Below are 19,012 nucleotides of genomic sequence, written 5' to 3'. Positions count from 1 at the left end.
TTTTTTAAATCTTTGCCCGCGGCAGGCAGAAAACTGCTTGGGGAAGGCCACCGGACGGTCCCCGCAACCAAGTACGCCGCAAGAGCGAAATGCCGCCGCCGAACAGGCACCCCCCGAAGCAAGGCCAACGATACTGCGCCCCTCGTTGCGCAGCCTGAGGAGAGCCGAGCTCGCTAGAGGCGCGTGGGCGCGAAAACGTCCGAAAAATGAGGACCCCGAAACGAGGAGTTCCCATCCACGCTAGCCTCATCCGAGGACTCAGCCCCCCCGGGGGACTCCCCCCGAAGGCCTCCGCTAAGGAGACAACGCGGGAGGCATGCCGGGATTCCCTACCGGTTTGCGCACAAGTTCGCGAGCTGACCCCAAGATGGCCGCCGCTCCCGCGCTGAGCGGGAAGGGGTCAGCCGGCATGACTGGAGCGGCGAAAACGCGCGACTGCGAACGTGCCGACCGGGATCGGCTCCCCCTGTCTGTCCCGGACGGTCCCTCCCGCCCGGGATGCAAACGGAGCAAATCCCCTCATGCGGGAGCTGCGCGCGCGCCGAGCCGCAAGCACGGCCAACCGTTCCCCTCGGCCTCCATGCAGTCGCGGCGGAACGGACGGCGCACTAACAAGACAGAAACTAAAATAATCAATTCCTACCGCCGAAAACACTCCCCGCGCCTCGCCGAACCGAGAAAACTCCCCCACCGGCGAAGAAACGGAGAGCCGCACAAGAAAAATAAAAGTACAATTTTTTTATTTTTTTTTATACGCAAACCTGACGCTGTCCAGGGTCCTGGGTCTCCTGCTTCTGTTGGGGGTGAGTGAACCGGGCTCCCCGGTGTCACCCCCACGCTGCTGCCAGTGGTAGGCCGGGTCCTCGACCCTCAGCAGCGGCCTCAACCAGGGGGGGATAGTCCCCTCAGAACCTTCCCACCCCCCTGGGAGGCAGGACGGACAGCTTCTTCATGTCTCTTCTCACCTTCATTTTTGTTTTTTGGTTTTTTTTTAAATAACCAAAACCGATAAACTGAAACCAATAAAACCACCATGACCCTGACTAACCAACTATCAGTCCTCAGGCCACTCAGAGGCTGTGACTAGACCTGCACCACCTACTGGAGACAGAGTAAGACTGAGGGGCTGTGACTGGCACAGGGGCTTATATATGGCTCCGCCCACAAGTTTTGCTCTGTCTCCACCTACTGGTGCGGAGTCACAACCCAGGTGTCCTGGACTGATCCTGGTACGTACAGGGAATGCCGCACACGATGTTTCCCCACTGCACGAAAGAAGCCTCATTTGCATTGGTAACGCCCCCTAATGCGTTACCAATGCGATATTGGAAAATAAGGCCCTAAGTCTATCCCATGCTACTGTTACTAGTAATAGCAGTGGCTATTTTCTAAGTCAACTTAATTAATAGCAGGTAATGGACTTCTCCTCCAAGAACTTATCCAATCCTTTTTTAAACCCAGTTACACTAACTGCACTAACCACATTCCATGGCAACAAATTCCAGAGTTTAATTGTGCATTTAGTGAAAAAGAACTTTCTCCAATTAGTTTTAAATGTGCTACATGCTAACTTCATGGAGTGCCCCCCAGTCCTTCTATTATCCGAAAGTGTGAATAACCGATTCACATCTACGCGTTCAAGACCTCTCATGATTTTAAAGACCTCTATCAAATCCCCCCTCAATCGTCTCTTCTCCAAGCTGAACAACCTTAACTTCTTTAGCCTTTCCTCATATCATTTTGGTCGCCCTTCTCTGTACTTCTCCAATGCAACTATATCTTTTTTGAGATGCGGTGACCAGAATTGTAAACAGTACACAAGGTGCGGTCTCACCATGGAGCGATACAGAGGCATTATGACATTTTCTGTTTTATTCACCATTCCCTTTCTAATAATTCCTAACATTCTGTTTGCTTTTTTGACTGCTGCAGCACACTGAGCAGACAATTTCAATGTATTATCCACTATGATGCCTAGATCTTTTTCCTGGGTGGTAGCTCCCTATATGAAACTTAATATTGTGTAACTACTGCATGGATTATCAAAATAAGAAAATTAGGTCTTACCTTAGTTAATTTTCGTTCCTGTAGTACCACGGATCAGTCCAGACTCCTGGGTTATGCCCCCCCTCTAGCAGATGGAGACAGAAGTTTACAAACAAAACTCCGCCTATATCTAGGCTGGTGCCACCTACAGTCTGGCAGTCTTACTTAATGTCAAAGCAGATGAAGCCCCCAAAATCACTACAAACGAACTATATACAGGAACCTACCAACCAAACTAACGGCTCCACTATCCCCCAAATGGGACCAGAACCAGAGCCATCGATAACGGAGAAGAGAAAACAGAGATAGAAAGGACAGAAAGAAACCAAACCGACTCCCCCAGACTCTCCGTCAGAACAGCAGACTCGACGGGCGGGACTCTGGACTGATCCGTGGTACTACAGGAACGAAAATTAACTAAGGTAAGACCTAATTTTCTTTTCCCTGTACGTACCCGGATCAGTCCAGACTCCTGGGATGTACCAGAGCTACCTTAACTAGGGTGGGATCCGGAGAGTCCCGCTCTGAGCACCCCTGCCCCGAAACCGCCACTACCTGGTGCATGAACATCCAGGCGATAATGACGCGCAAAGGTATGCAACGACTTCCAGGTCGCTGCCTTACAAATATCCTCCGCAGAAACCTGACTGCACTCCGCCCAGGAAGCCGCTTGAGAACGCGTAGAATGAGCCTTGAGCCCCGCCGGGACCGATTTGCCCTGCAGCAAATATGCGGAACCAATGGCTTCCTTCAACCAACGGGCAATAGTAGTCTTGGAAGCCGCCTGCCCGCGCCGAGGACCGCCCCACAAGACAAAGAGATGATCCGACCTCCGAAAGGGATTCGTCATCTCCAGATAACATAAAAGGGCTCTCCTCACGTCCAGGCGCCGCAAGTCCCGATAATTCGGAAGCGACCTATCAGCCTCAGAAAACGAAGGCAAATCTACCGTCTGGTTGAGATGAAACGCAGAAAACCACCTTAGGCAAGAAGGAAGGCACCGTACGAAGCGACACTCCCGAATCCGTAATCCTCAAAAAAGGCTCCCGACAAGACAAGGCTTGAAGCTCCGACACCCTCCTCGCTGACGCGACTGCCACCAGGAAAACTACCTTCAGCGTCAAGTCCTTCACAGTAGCTCCGCGGATGGGCTCGAAGGGAACGGAGCATAAAGCCTTCAGAACCAAATTCAAACTCCAAGAAGGACACGGAGAACGGAACGGAGGCCGCAATTGCTTAGCCCCTCGGAGGAACCGCACGACGTCCGGGTGCGCCGACAATGTCCTCCCATGGACCTGTCCACGCAGCAAGGCAAGGGCCGCGACTTGCACTCTAAGCGAACTGGCAGACAAGCCCTTCGCCAAGCCATCTTGGAGGAAATGCAACACCTCCGGCACAGAAGCCTGCGTGGGCCGAATATCCTGTGCCAGGCACCAAGTCTCAAAGACCGTCCACACCCTCACGTACGCCAGGGAAGTGGAAGGCTTGCGTGACCGTAGCAAAGTCGTGACCACCGCATCAGAGTACCCCCGCTTCTTCAACCTACGCCTCTCAAAAGCCATGCCGCTAGACAAAAGCATTCGACCTGGTCGAAACAAACGGGACCCTGATGTAGCAGGTCCGGCACATAAGGAAACCGAAGGGGAGGCTCCAGCGCCAAGTTCTGAAGATCCGCGAACCAGGGTCGCCGCGGCCATTCGGGAGCGACCAGAATCACGGGCGACGGATGAAGTTCTATGCGCCTCAGCGTCCGACCGATGAGGGGCCACGGAGGGAAAACATAGAGGAGCACCCCTGTCGGCCAAGGCAACGCGAGGGCATCGACCCCTTCCGCCCCCGTTTCCCGGCGGCGAGCAAAAAATCGCGGAGCTTTGGCATTTTTGTACGTCGCCATCAGATCCAGAACAGGTGTTCCCCACCTGGCGCAAATTTTCCGAAACGCTACGTCCGCAAGTTCCCATTCGCCGGGATCTAGCCGATTGCGACTCAGGAAATCCGCCTGAACGTTTTCCACGCCCGCAATGTGCGACGCCGCTATGCATTGCAGATGCCGTTCGGCCCATGCCATCAACTGTCGTGCCTCGGCGGCCACTGGTAGACTTCTGGTGCCGCCTTGCCGGTTGATGTACGCCACCGTGGTCGCATTGTCCGATAGAATCCTGACCGCCCGGCCTCGTACCAACGACAAGAACTCCCGCAGGGCTAACCTCACTGCCCTGGTCTCCAACCGATTGATGGACCACGTCGCCTCCGTCGGGGACCAGGTGCCCTGCACCGAACTCCGAAGACACACCGCGCCCCAGCCGTACAGACTGGCATCCGTGGTGACCACCGTCCACGAGGGCACAGTCAGCGATATGCCCTTGGTCAAGTTTCCGGTACAGAGCCACCAGGCCATGCTGGAACGAGCCGAATGCAGCAGCGGCAACGGAAGACGGAACTGCTCCGACACCGGATTCCAGCGGGAGAGTAAGGCCAATTGCAAAGGCCGCATATGCGCGAACGCCCAAGGAACCAATTCCCGCGTGGATGTCATGGACCCTACCATTTGTAGGTAGTCCCAGACGACCGGCATGGGCTTGGCCAACAACTGCCTGGCTTGGCACTGCAATTTGACTCTGCGCTCCTGCGTCAGATATACCATGCCCCGCCGAGTGTCGAACAACGCTCCCAAAAACTCCAGGGATTGCGACGGTTCCAGCCGACTCTTGGCCCGATTGATTACCCAGCCAAGGTTCTGCAACAAATCGACCACTCGCTGTACCGCCAACCGACAGAGACGCTCGGACTTCGCCCGAATCAACCAATCGTCCAGATACGGATGCACCAGACACCCTTCCTTGCGAAGATGAGCCGCTACCACCACCATGATCTTTGTAAAGGTTCGCGGGGCTGTCGCCAGCCCGAATGGCAGCGCTTGGAACTGGAAATGCTGCCCCAACACTGCGAACCGAAGGTAGCGTTGGTGGTCCGCGCGGATTCCGACGTGCAGATACGCCTCCGTGAGATCCAGAGTCGCGAGAAACTCTCCTTGTCTCACGGACGCGATGACCGATCTTAGCGTCTCCATGCGAAACCTTGGGACCCGCAAGCACCTGTTGACGCCCTTGAGGTCGAGGATCGGACGAAACGTGCCCTCTTTCTTTGGCACCAGGAAGTAAATGGAATACCTGCCGCCGCGCAGCTCGCGGAACGGCACCGGCACGATCGCGCCTAGGGCTAACAGATGCCGGATTGTGTCCCGGAACGCCTGACGCTTCTCTGAGAGCCCGCATGGCGACACCATGAAACAGGGAAGGGGCCGCTGTGCAAAATCTAACGCGTAGCCGCGACTTATCACATCCAGCACCCACTGATCCGACGTGATCTTGGCCCACTCCCTGGCAAACTGCATCAACCTGCCGCCTATCACCGGTACCGGAGAGTGGGCCGGCCGCCCATCATTGTGGCAGCTTCCCGCCCGGGGTTCCGGACCCGGTCCCGGGTCTGCCAAACCGGCGGCCACGAAAGGACTGCGTGTACGACTGCTGCCTAGCCGCATTGTGGCGAAAAGAGGAGACCGCCCCTCGCGCATTACGGGGCCGACGACCCCCACGGAATCTACCTCGCGTGGACGGCGTCCCCCTTGATCGCGGCCTGTCCTCCGGCAGCCGATGTATTTTGTTCTCGCCCAAAGACTCAATCAAATCCTCCAGTTCCTTACCAAAAAGCAACTTCCCCTTAAACGGCAACGAACCTAACCGAGCCTTCGACGAAACGTCCGCCGCCCAATGGCGGAGCCACAACAAACGCCGAGCCGACACCGCGGAGACCATCGCCCGTGCCGACGAACGGAGCAAGTCATGAAAGGCATCCGCGCTATAGGCAATCACTGCCTCCAGACGAGTCGCCTGCAGCGCTTCCTCCTGTGACAGACCTTCGTTAGCAGAAAGCTGCTGGGCCCACCTGAGCCCTGCCCGGAGAGAGAAACCGCTACAGATCGCCGCCCTTACACTGAGCGCGGAGACTTCAAAAATTTTCTTAAGCTGCACCTCCAGCTTACGATCCTGCAAATCCTTAAGAGCTGTCCCTCCTGTTACCGGGATGGTGGTCCTTTTGGTGACCGCCGCCACCGCCGAATCTAGTTTTGGAATCTTAAACAGCTCAAGCGCGTCCTCTGTCAGGGGATAAAGCTTATCCATGGCCTTGGACACCTTCAACCCCAGATCAGGAGTGTCCCACTCCTTAAAAAGTAAGTCGGACACCGAAAAATGCAATGGAAACGCCGTCGGAGGTCCCCTCAGCCCCAACACCACGGGGTCTGTACGCCCTAAGCGAGATTCCGGTCGTGGCAAATCTATCGCCAATTCCTCGAGGATCGCCGGAATCAATGGCGCCAACTCATCGCGCCGAAATAGACGCACCACCTTGGGGTCATCCCCCTCCGCGGTGTGGAGACCACTCGCCCCACTGGCTCCCTGATCCCCTTCTCCGTCAATGCCTCGCGGCTGTGACTGCGGATCCGGATCCAGTTCCTCCGGATCCCCGGATTCGGACTCCGTCTCGGCATCCCCCCGCGGAGCCCCCAAACGGAGCGGGCGTGCTCCCCCCGGGGGATCCGAGACCGGGAGGGACCGGGCGCGTCTCTTAGGGTCCGGTCCCCGAACCAAATCCGGCGCTCCCCGCGATCTTTTCCTGGCCTGCCTGCTAGCCTTAAAGGCCTTATGCATTACCAGCACGAATTCCGACGAAAAGGAGTCAGAGGAGCTGCGATCCGGATCCTCCTCCGGATCGCTAAGAGCAGGAGTCTGGTCACCCTCGGGGACCCGCCTCTGTGGGGACAGAGCGGGAGGAACGTCCTCCGGTCTCCCCGGCGACGGGAGCGCCTCGCAACCTGGCCCTGCTGAGCCCAAAATGGCGGGTTTTCCCGCCGCTGAAATTGCCGCTGCCAAAATGGCGGCTGTTCCCGCGCTTCGCGGGAACGGACCTACGGCCCCCGATTTACGTCCCGAAGCCTCCGGCAGCCGCTGCCCCTCTGCGCTAGCGCCCGCTGAACCGCCCTCGCCGCCCGAGACACAGCCTGAACAAAGGCTGTCCCGGGATAGGCGACGGGCCGCCCCGCAGGCCCTGCAGACCGGCCGCCGCGGCATGCTCTCCCAAGCAGAGCAGAAAACCACAACAGTAGCTACCCGCGGCGCCGATCCCGTTCCCCCTTGCGAACCAACGAGCAGGAGAGAAGAGGGAAAGCAAGAGAGACAGCACAGAAAACAAACCAAGTAAATAATTTTTTTTTTTTTACCGTTCGCCACCGGCTCCGGGACCACCTGGGGGGAGTGACCCGAGCTCCCCGGTATCACCCCCAGGCTAGGAACGCTGGCAAGGGCCCTCAGCCCACCCTCAGCGAGCTCAACTCCCAGGAGGGAAGGCCCCCGCGGGACCTCACCCCACCCCGGGAGGAGACGAGTTCGGACCTGCAGGCAATCAACTGCGGTCCGAGCCTCACAATTTTCTACCAGTCAAAAAAAAAAACAACTAAGAAACTAAAGTCAAACCTTCCTTTTTTTTTTTTTTTTTTTTTTTTTTTTAAACTAGGCCTCAGCTCAGACTGCAGGTTTTGCACCCTCTCCACCTGCTAGGAGACAGAAGAAGACTGCCAGACTGTAGGTGGCACCAGCCTAGATATAGGCGGAGTTTTGTTTGTAAACTTCTGTCTCCATCTGCTAGAGGGGGGGCATAACCCAGGAGTCTGGACTGATCCGGGTACGTACAGGGAACAGCATCTGTAACCTTGACTCAGCCACTGTGAGGGGAGAAACTTTATTGAGAAAAAAATGATTTACATTAAATCCTAGTGGGAGGAAATTTGTCTCAGGCCCTGAACCACAGGAAACAAACACTCAACCCTGGTGGTCATTACTACTATTCCAAACCTTTTAATAGTAGTTTTAAGTGAAAATAAACACTAAATGCTTCCTTTAATACAAGAACTGCCATAATGAATACTCTCTTCACTTCAGATACATTATCAGTGGGACAATGAATCTCTGAAGCAAAGAGAATGTTTAGTGTCAACCAATTAGAACACGAATGATATCCCAGCATTTAGGTCCATGAGATTTATCAGTAACATAAAAACACAAGGTATATATAAAAAAGATAATAACACAGAGTATGTATAAAAGAATTATGATGCACACAGGATTCCAGCAGGCATGAAGCGTATCAAAATCTAATGTAGGGTATTAAAAGTTTAGAATGGTCATGTAGTGAACAGGGAACTGAAATCCTAGTCATTGTTCAACTCTGATGGCCAGATTCCGGGTACACATGCATAGGGTTCCAGATGAAGCTGCAGTCTGAGGCCCTTAGGCCAAGAATTGTCACTGCAATGGCTGAGCTAGTGAATGGGGAGAAAGCTAAAAATGGGGGAAATAAAAGGCTCACAGTGTTATAGCCCCAGTTGAGGCCAGTAAGAGGAGGAGGAGTTAATTGCCAGGTGAAAAAATAAAGCCCTCATCTTTTACTGTCTAGTTTCTATTCATCAACAGCCACAATTCAATTTGCAGAACAAAATCTAACATGGCATTTCTTAGGCAAAATTTTAAAGGAGGGCATAAGCATACATTCATTAATTTTTCTCTTAAAATGTACCCAGATGAAGCCGCCCTGCAATTTCTGCATTTCTGAAACAACTTATATGGTGTTCACCTATCCAAAGCCAATGTGCTTGTGTAGAAGCACTGCTAACCTCAGTGGTGTATAGAGACAAAATAATCGCTAGCGCCACTGCAATTGCAATCTCCAAACCATCTCCCACTCTGACAGTGAAGAGAAAAATCAAAATCAGCAGCAGTGCACTGCCTCTCTTTCTGGCACAGTGAGTGAGAGGAAATACAGACTGCTTCTTGCACATGATCAGATTTTACAGAGGGACGACATCAGTGTCACTTGATCCAGAATGATGCTTCACTGTGATTTGTCTTCCGTGGAGTTTCCTTGCCAACTTGTCCTACCCTTGGCACTGAGAAGGCTGTGAGGTCACACAGGCAATGTATTTATTTTAAAACTCTTGTATACCGTTTAATCAATGAGAGTAGGCCTAAGTGGTAAGAGGAGGTTGCTAAGTTACTTGCATCTGTTTACTTATTTATAGCAGAACCATAGACTTCAAGGGACCTGAATGGGAAACAAACAAATGAGGCAAAGATTATTTGTTCCATTTGTGGGAACCCTCCATTAATTTCTGGAGAACACAAATGAAATAAATATGGGCTCACTCATTATGTTTTACTCATTCATTTCAAATAAATGCACATCCCATATATCTATCTGTGACGGCCCCCCACAATTTAACATTTACATCGAACCCGAGATACGATTTTCTGTTTAGCCATTCACCACCTTATTTTACAGACTGGATTGACTAGTGATTCAACTGTTTTCTTAAATTTACATAGCTTTGAAAAATGAACATCCAATCAGTAGTGATGGAAATCAGCATGAACATGACAAGGTAATTTAATTGCTCATATACAAAAATGCATTTCTAATAGGTGAAAAAAAGACAAAACTATTCTTGCATACAGAAACACTTTTCCATGATTCATACAGAGCATGGCCAGCAAAAACTGGTATGTACCAAAAAGTTAAATTTACCTTTTTCTTTCTTCCTCTTCTAACTTGATCTTGTCTGCGTAGATTTCTGCATAGAGCAAAGCTGTGAAGTGTGCTGCACAAGACTGGGCAGTAATGGCGACCTCCAGGTAATTCAGCTCCAGCCAGAAATTATCATCAAAAATGGTCCTTGGAAGAGGTCTAATTATACATTATAGAACAATGTGAGTGTTCCACATAACAAGAAGACATACACTATTACTATGGCTATACTATAAAATATAGCAAAAGAAATAGGGAAAGTGACAACAGAAAATGAATATAGATAAAAAGTCAACATCTTTAATGATAAATTCATAGAACTTTTTTCAAATACAAAATCTGTAATCAAAACAATGCAAAAATTAAAAAAATACAAAAAATATATAATAATTTTATATAATTCAAAAGAATAACACAAAACACCAGACATCCACTTTTACCCTCATATAACACAACACAAATATATACATACATGAAACTCACTTTCTCTGTTTCTTTCGCTACAGTTGTGTTCATCAGTTTACATACATCTGGCAGAATTTGTAAGATGTACAGCATTTTAAGAAAGTACGAGTGATCAGACAACACATCTTATTTTAATGTGTTTCAAATTAAACTATTTTCTGCATCACAGAATAGCACAATCGTTTAACAAACCACAGCATTAAAGGAAATAATAAAATGGTCCTGTTTAAAGGATCTGAGAGCAAAAGTACATGATACAAAGTTAAACATTAATAGCGAAAAATGCTGTACAAAGGTTTCATTTTCTCCATTCTGGTCTTGCGATCTTTTGGTGTCATTAAGGCACATTTGGTGCAGGTCAGGACATCATGCTCACACCCGAGACACATTACACAGACTTTATGCGGGTCTGTTATGAACATGGTGCGAGTACAGTCCGGGCACCGACGGAACCCCGATGCCATGGCCTTTGAAAAATTTAGCCGCGGTACGGTCGACGGCCAATAGGCCACGAGGGCCAAACTCGACGGGAATCGACCGAAAACGGGTAAAAACTTACCGCATAATTAAATGACCTTCTGAAAAATTTACATGGGGAAGACTGTTCACTCAGGGGCGGATTTTAAAAGGAGCGCGAATAGCCTACTTTTGTTTGCGCTCCAGGCGCAAACAAAAGTACGCTGGATTTTAGTAGATACGCGCGGAGCCGCGCGTATCTGCTAAAAACCTGGATCGGCGCGCACAAGGCTATGGATTTTGTATAGCTGGCGCGCGCCGAGCCGCGCAGCCTACCCCCGTTCCCTCCAAGGCCGCTCCGAAATCGGAGCGGCCTTGGAGGGAATCCTCTAACGCCCTCCCCTCACCTTCCCCTCCCTTCATCTACCTAACCCACCCGCCCGGCCCTGTCTACACCTCCCCCTTACCTTTCTCCGGGGATTTACGCCTCCCAGAGGGAGGCGTAAATCCCCGCGCGCGAGCGGGCCTCCTGCGCGCCGGGCAGCGACCTGGGGGCGGGTACGGAGGGTGTGGCCACGCCCCCGGACCGCCCCGGGCCGTAGCCATGCCCCCGGACCGCCCCGGGCCGTAGCCAAACCCCCGTACCCGCCCCCAAAACGCTGCCGACACGCCCCCGAAACGCCGCAACGACCGGGCCCCCCCCCCCCCCCGACACGCCCCCCTCAGAGAACCCCGGGACTTACGCGCGCCGGTAGGCCTATGTAAAATAGGCTTCCCGGCGCGCAGGGCCCTGCTCGCCTAAATCCGCCCGGTTTTGGGCGGATTTAGGCGAGCAGGGCTCTTAAAATCCGCCCCTCAGTGTGTACTATGATGATTGAACACCAAAGCTTCCTAAAACACGATCATCTAGTTGCACATTACATTGATCATCATCATGTTTTGTGTTATACATCAGAGGATCCCCATCCAGTGAGGTTTTTAGGATATCTCCAATGAATAAGCATGAGCTAAAATTTGCATGCTATGGAGACATATTCATTGTGGATATCCTGAAAACCTGACTGAGTGGGGGTCCTCCACGACAGGTTTGGGAACCACCGTTATAGATCATATTATTCTGGACGGGCAAGAGGGCCATATCTTGAGGAAACTGCTTTGCAAGGAGCAACATTAGATTTATTTGGGCATTCATTCCCCATAATTTTTTTAACTCCGGTCAAAATTTGTCTGTTTATGTGAATTTGCTTTAAAGTTTGGTTTGTTTTCCTTATGTCACCTGGCCCATCATTTCCGAATTTTTAAATTGCAAGTTTCTGGTAGGAATTTGTGAGGATTCCATCCTTCTGTGAACATAATGAGACCATGAGAGATTCAAACATGAGCACACCATTTAACTAAGTCTCTATTTATTTTGTTTCCTCTGATGCAGGATCAACAAAACGTCAGCTGATGTGGTATTTTATCTGCATAAGAAAAATATACAAAACAATATTTATCTTTCAGAGTCCTATGGACAATATTTTAAGTTTTAATGGGGTGAATGATAGAGAAGACCAGGTTGTCTTTTTGAGATCAGTGATTTGTCTAATCAAACATTTTCCTAGCTTGATGACACCTTTTACCACTTACTTATTCTATATGAAATTGGTGCTTTGATAACATATTTCTTAACTATCTCTGTTTGTTATCTTTCGGCTCGTATGTAAAGCCCAGCAGAAGCATGGCCCTGAATATTTGCATGAAGTATTTATCAGATATGTTCCATCATATCATTTAAGGTTTGGGAGCCAAAGAAGATTGGAAGTGCCAAGAGTTAAATACAGTCTATTGAATTTGTGGACCCTTAGGCCAAGGTGGAGTTCATGCAACCTGCAGGGAGGAGCCCTGCAAGTCCCCACTGTCAGCAGGTGGATCCGGATGAGGCAGACTCCCAACTGGAGCTTCACCTATACCAAACCGTGCTTCCCTTGGGATGAGCAGGTCTTAGATGGAGGCCTTGCTGATGACAGGGAGATCTGTTGGGGTCACCGGGCAGAGTGAATGTGGTACAGACGAATCCGGAAGCAGGCTGGTGTCAGTGGCAGGCAGCATTCAAGAATGTCCAGGAGGTAGGCAGTGGTCAGTGGCAGGCGGTGTTCAAGAGTGTCCAGGAGTGAGGCTCAGGTCAATACCGAGTATCCATCCAAAGAGAAAGGCGGGATGGATAGGCAGGATAGGATGGCAAGGAGAAGGACAGGCGGGCAGAAGAACTGAAGATGATGCTGGAAATGAGGAACTGAAGACACAGGAACTGAAGATGACAGGAGATGAAGACGAAGACCACAGGAACTGGAGATAAAGAACGCCGAAGCAATTTGCACTACAAACAGTAGAGAGACTTGTTGCTGAGGCAAAGAAGGGTTGGAGAAGGAGGGCCTTAAATAGGCCTAAGCCTGTGAGGTCATCAATGGGTGCCATGGGGGATTTCCCGCCATGGGCCCATTAAGAGTTGTGCTATCGGGTGGGCACGCACCTAGAGGAAGCCTGGCAGGAAGGCGGTAGCAGCCCACCGTGGAAAGTGTTGGCAGTGTTCTGCCTTTTCGAGGCATGGCGTCCTGCCGCGAGGGCAAGTGTGAGATCTCGGCAGCATCTGGAAGAGCTGGCCTGGACCCAGGGTTGAGAACAGCGGTTAGCTGGAGGAAACCATGGACTGCCAAACTGTTAACTCACAGCTTGCCAGAACTAGAGTATTTTCTGCTGCTGGTCCTATGATGTCGAACAGTTTACCACTAGCGTTGAGACTGGAAACTGATTTAACCAGTTTCTGTAAAGAACTGAGTGCTGACTATTTAAAGAAACTTCTCTTGAAACAATTACAGTATAGGAACAGGATATAAGGTAGCAGTTTGAGTTTCTTGATTAAATATCCCATTTTAACTTGTATATACAGTTTGCATGCTTTATGAATTTACATGTTAGGAGGTAATTTTCAAAAGGATTTATGCACTCAACTGGGTTTTACGTGACTAAATACACAAAGATGGTAATTTTAAAACACGTGCAGATACGCCCATACAGACGCATATCTTCATGGGAGCGAAGAAACGCTGGAATTTTTTTTATCATGCGTGCACCTGAATGTGTATAATGCAAAATACACCAACTACATGTAAATATGCTCTGAATTTTAAGAGGTTACTAGAGCACAGTGTTATGTTTTGACTGGTAGCTGGCAGGCCCATGACCAGCTGTACTTACTTACAGCATCTCTGGACCTTAAGACCCCACTGGGACTCCCTTGTGGTAGGGACACCGCCATGTCTCCTGTTTCATGCTGTGCCTTTCCTAGGCATGTGTATGCGCACTCCTCCGTCTTTTCTGGGTCCCATGCCAGGAAAGAACTCAGTGACGCTTTCCAATTACATCAACGCGGCTTGACATTTATACCCCAGTTGTGCTCCTAATGCCTCACAACAGGTTCCCTGTAGCCTTTGCAGTGTGTGTTGAAGCTGTGTCACGTTTCTGATCCTGCATTTCCGACCCTGCTGTGTTCCAGCCTGCCTTGATCCTGCCTTGCCTTATCCAGCTTGCCTAACCTGCTTGGCCCTAACCCCAGCCTTGCCTTGTTCCTTCTCCTTGTCTGTTCTTGTACCAATCTGTCTGCCTTGCTCTCCTAGTACTGACCTCTGCCTCGGACCTGGACCATTCTCTACTTACCGCGTGCCTCGACCCTCGGCCTGTACTTTGTTATTCTTTGTCTGCTACCTGCCCTGACCTCTGTTTGGCTTCAGACCTTCTCCTTGTATGTGCCCTGTAGGACCACCACCTACGTTCTACCAGCCACTGGAACCCAAGGGCTCAACCTGTGGGGAATGAGGCTAGTACAGGTGAAGTTGCAGTCCAGGGCGCATTCACCAGCTGTCGGCAAGGGCCTAGTGGGATCGCATATGAGGTTGCGCCAACCACGCCACAGCATTCGCCTATTGCAAAACCATGAGCTCGGTGGACCCGTTTCCAGCTAAGTCCACTGTCTGATTGGCACTCCAGGTGCAACAACAGGACTAGTTGAACTGCATAGCTGGTCTCCTCCAAGGTCTAACCCAGCAAGCCCAGCAACAGTTTAACCATGTGACCCGTATTATTTCAGGGTCGGGCTCATTGCACGCCATACAGGCCCTTCTATCAGCTCCAGCACCAGCTGCGCTGAATCCTCCCCACTCACACCGCTCGGGCCTTGGAATCCATGCTGCATCTTCTGCCACCTCCTAGGGAGTTCCCTCAATTTTTGCAAGTTTCACTTTGAACTTCAGGCAGCTCATTTTCCCTGAGACTGCTTCAAAGTGACATCTGTACTCTTTACTGAATGGTTCTGTCCTAACCTGTGTTTTCTCCCTTGTGGGAACAAGGCAACTCACTCCGTGGGAACTCTGACAACATTGTACAACATTTTGCCTGATTTTTGATGAGCCTGGTCGTGTCTTGTCTGCAGCCATGGAATTGCTACATATCTGCCAAGGCATTCGTACCGTGGGCAAGTATGCAGTAGATTTTCACACCCTGGCATCCAAGCTTACCTGGGGTAAAGACAGTCAAATGGCCATCTTCTGGAAAGGACTAGCTGGGAGAATAAAGAATCAGCTAGAAGGTTGATTTATGAACTCCCGTTGATATGTTAATGTCGACGAAAAAAGGCTGGTCAATGTCCAAAAGTTTCTCTAATTGTGGACTCCCGATGAATAGGTCAAGGTCAAATATCCAAAAAGTTCCTTTGTTGTAACACTCTATCCCTGAATTCAAAATTCATATAGGTGGCCAATAAAACTGTAATCTATATGTGTATCTCAATAGGCGAATACCACCAAAGTATAGCCTTATTTATGCCTTTTCTAAACATCTCTTTAGCAGAGCGTGTAAAAACAGAGGACAAGTTTATCTCAAAGGGACTACGTCCGTTGTTGCTCCTGCTCTTTAAAATCTTTGCTTCTGTTTGGGAGATTTAAGCAGGAGTAACAATGGGCTTAGTTCCTTTGAGGTAATCTTGTTCTCTGTTTTTGCACGATCTACTTTGGCAGATCTTTTTTGCTTGCCTCAAAGTTTTAGAAGAGCTGAAGTGTGCAGTCTTTGTAAATAAAATTGATGCCCTAATGTCTACATAATAAAGTTCCCTCTCATGGAATGAACTAGAATTAGGACACAGAATTGGCAATAAAATCTCTTGAATTAAAGCATTATTAGTTTTTGGAACAAATAATAGAAAAGTGCATATGATAACTATGTCTCAAAAATTTTAATGTTAATGGACACAGTGAAAAACATTCTTAATTCATTAACTCTTGCTAAACATATAGCAATCAAGAATACACTTTTGATAGTCAAAATATAACTGGAGCCTATTTGTTCTAAGAGATAACGTATCAATAGTTCAAAATCGGATTTAAATCCCACATAAGTTGTAAAGAAATTTAGGCCTTGCTAAATTAGCAACTTTCAAAAATCTAATATTTATGTCTGTAGGCAAAGACCTCCCTGTTTCCCACAGTAGAACTGTCCTTCTTCCACTGAAGCACCCTGCATTAGCCAGTCAAGCAATCTGAATTAAGGAATAGGCCTTTTGCGTTGCTTAATTATGATTTAAAAAAATAGTTCTATAGCATATTATAAGAAGCAGGCAGAAAATGTGAGCCATAAACTGAGCCAAACCTACAAGAACAAAACTACACAATACCTCTTTTGCCGTCTTAAGTAGTCTACCACGCCAAGCATTGTTCTTCTGGAAATTATATCCAAACATCCCAACACTAGGAATTCGGGCTCTAAGTTAAAAAAACAAAACAAAAAAAAACCAAACAAAGGATCATTTTCATATCTGCAGAAAACAAATGAAAGTGGTCTTGTCCAATAAAATAGGATGGATTCTTCATCTCTACTACTAAGCAGTAGTGATGATGAGAGCAAACAGAGTTCTTGCTTTCCTTCCTCCTCAACTAAGGCAAAGAGCTAATATTGCCAGTGAATGGATATGTCCAACGCCCTTGCTAAATGAACCATTTGGAAGACTCATATTTGCAGTCCTACATGGAAACTACATTTTTTCATCTTTAGTAATTCAGCACTATCGAAACACTGACTTAGTGTTGGGTGGTTGTATATTATCATCATCATGATATAACATGCCAAGAGAGCTATAAGATAGAAGTTTTTTTGCTGTGTTTTTGTTTGAATCTATATATATATATATATATATATATATATATATATATAAACCAAAAAAACTTAAAAATAGACACCATTTGACCTATGATTAAAATCTCAGGCACACTAAATGACAGACAGTATATGTGCAGTCATTAGTTTTATATGAAGGTCATTTTGAGTGATTATTTGGATATGTTTTAATCAGTATTATATGAGTGGGATCTTTTTGATTGCAAAAAAATTAATTTAGCCATAGACGTTAACAAATTGCAGTACAGCTTTATTCCCATGTGCACAACATGACAATATCCAAATTGATTTTTAGGCCTGCAATGAAAGGAATTTTGATTCCATTTATAAATAAAATATTAAAAGTAGTAATAACTATTTCTGCAGAATATTTATTTATTTATTTAAGAACTTTTTTATACCGGCATTAGTGGGTACATCATGCCGGTTCACATTGTAACTGGAGAAAGGAAAAGAAATACATCAAACAGGGGCGGGGGGTAAAGGGGAATGAAAGGATAGAGAGCACAAGGAAGGATTAAACTGCAGAATAGTTTATTTATTTTATTTATTTATTTAAAATTTTTATATACCGGCATTCATGATACAATCACATCATGCCGGTTTACATAAAACAGGAGTGTACAAAGAACATTTGAATAACCTATTAGTGTCGAAGGAAGCAGTTACAAATAACAAGGTAATAGAACTGGGAAAAGAGAAGAAGGGAGAGGATAACATTAGATATAGATATTTACATTAGCAATAATATTTTACATGGGGAAGTGGTTGAACTGGCTGAATAGAATTAATCGGTGTCTGGGAATGCTTTTTTGAACAGCCAGGTCTTAAGTCTTTTCCTGAAGGTTGGGAGGCTGGGTTCTTGTCTAAGGTCAGGTGGGATGGAGTTCCACAAAAGAGGGCCCGCTGTTGAGAAGGCCCGATCTCTTAAGGTAATGTGTCTGGTAGTTTTGGCTGGGGGTACTTGAAGAGATCCTCTGAGTGCGTCTCTAGTTGGTCTGGAGGAGTTATAAATTTGGAATGGAATTTGTAAGTCGAGTGGGGTGTGTTGATGGATAGTTTTGTATATTATGGAAAGAGATTTGTAGAGGATTCTAAAGTGAATAGGCAACCAATGGAGATCTTTTAGGATTGGAGATATATGGTCCCTCCTCCTGGAATTTGTCAGTAATCTTGCCGTCGCGTTTTGTAACATCTGAAGGGGTTTAGTGTAGGAGGAAGGTAGGCCCATAGTCATTAACAATGTGAGGTAATAATAATAATACAAGCGTGTACAGTGACAAATGATATACTGTCATTAACATCAAAAGTAAAAATAAAAACAGTAATATGACAACGTCTGGCTACTGGGGGTAACAAAGATTTTGTACAATAGTTCAATAAGGGATCATTGACTGGATTCAGATAGAGGTGAACAGTGGGGTTAGTCCGGGTAGGCCTGTTTAAATAGCCAGGTTTTTAGTTTCTTTTTGAATTTAAAGGGGCATGGTTCAAGGCGGAGAGCTGTGGGCAAAGAGTTCCAGCATGATGGGCCGGCGATGGAGAGGGTACGATCCCTAGTGGAGGAGAGTTGTGCTATTTTGAGAGGAGGCACGTGGAGGGTTCCCTTATAGATTGTTCTGGTAGGTCGATTGGGGTGAGAGAGGCTGAAGGGGAGCTCAAGCCAATTAGAGTCATGGGAATATATGGCTTTGTGGATGATGGTGAGGGTTTTGTAGAGAATACGAGACGGGATGGGTAGCCAGTGTAAATCTTTAAGGATGGGTAGCCAGTGTAAATCTTTAATATGAATATTAAGAGAGTCATACTTTGGCTGGCACTGTGGCTCACACCATAGTGTTGTGTGCTATGGCACAGAGGTTTGGCTCCTTTGTCTGCTGGGGCTGAGTGCACAATTGAGGTAGTGCACTCAAGCATGGGAAGGAAGAGAAATTAGCTGCTGCTCCTATGACAACCCCTACCAGCCAACAAGTGGTGCTGAGGTTTTGCTTTGGAGGAGGTGCCTGTTGAGGCTTCAGGTCAATGAGGGTCTCTGGAGCTGCCCAGAAATGCCATCTGGGGAGAGGGGAGACCACCCACGGAAAAAGACAAGTAAAAGGGCACTCATATCCATTATGTACTGTAGAAGGCAAAAAAATGAATAAATAAAAATTCCTATGCCTCTGGCAAGTAGGAACACCACCTCTAGAACGTTTTATTTTAGATT

At 48.2% G+C, this 19,012-nt stretch overlaps 1 protein-coding gene across 1 annotated transcript in view; it reads right to left on the bottom strand.

Annotated features, from left to right (window-relative positions):
• The window catches only part of ATM (ATM serine/threonine kinase), a 586,955-nt gene that overhangs the window by 112,920 nt on the left and 455,023 nt on the right, over positions 1 to 19,012 (bottom strand). Inside the window, exons 38-39 of the mRNA XM_029602465.1 lie at positions 16,307 to 16,394; positions 9,682 to 9,840 (exon numbers count right to left, since the gene is read on the bottom strand). Coding sequence (XP_029458325.1) covers positions 9,682 to 9,840; positions 16,307 to 16,394 — 247 coding nt within the window. The remainder of the gene's footprint in view (positions 1 to 9,681; positions 9,841 to 16,306; positions 16,395 to 19,012) is intronic.

Source organism: Rhinatrema bivittatum, chromosome 5 (genome assembly GCF_901001135.1).
Source record: "Rhinatrema bivittatum chromosome 5, aRhiBiv1.1, whole genome shotgun sequence".
Classification (NCBI taxonomy): domain Eukaryota; kingdom Metazoa; phylum Chordata; class Amphibia; order Gymnophiona; family Rhinatrematidae; genus Rhinatrema; species Rhinatrema bivittatum.
The sequence above is the reverse complement of the archived record's forward strand: the minus strand, read 5'-3'. Positions and strand labels throughout refer to the sequence as shown.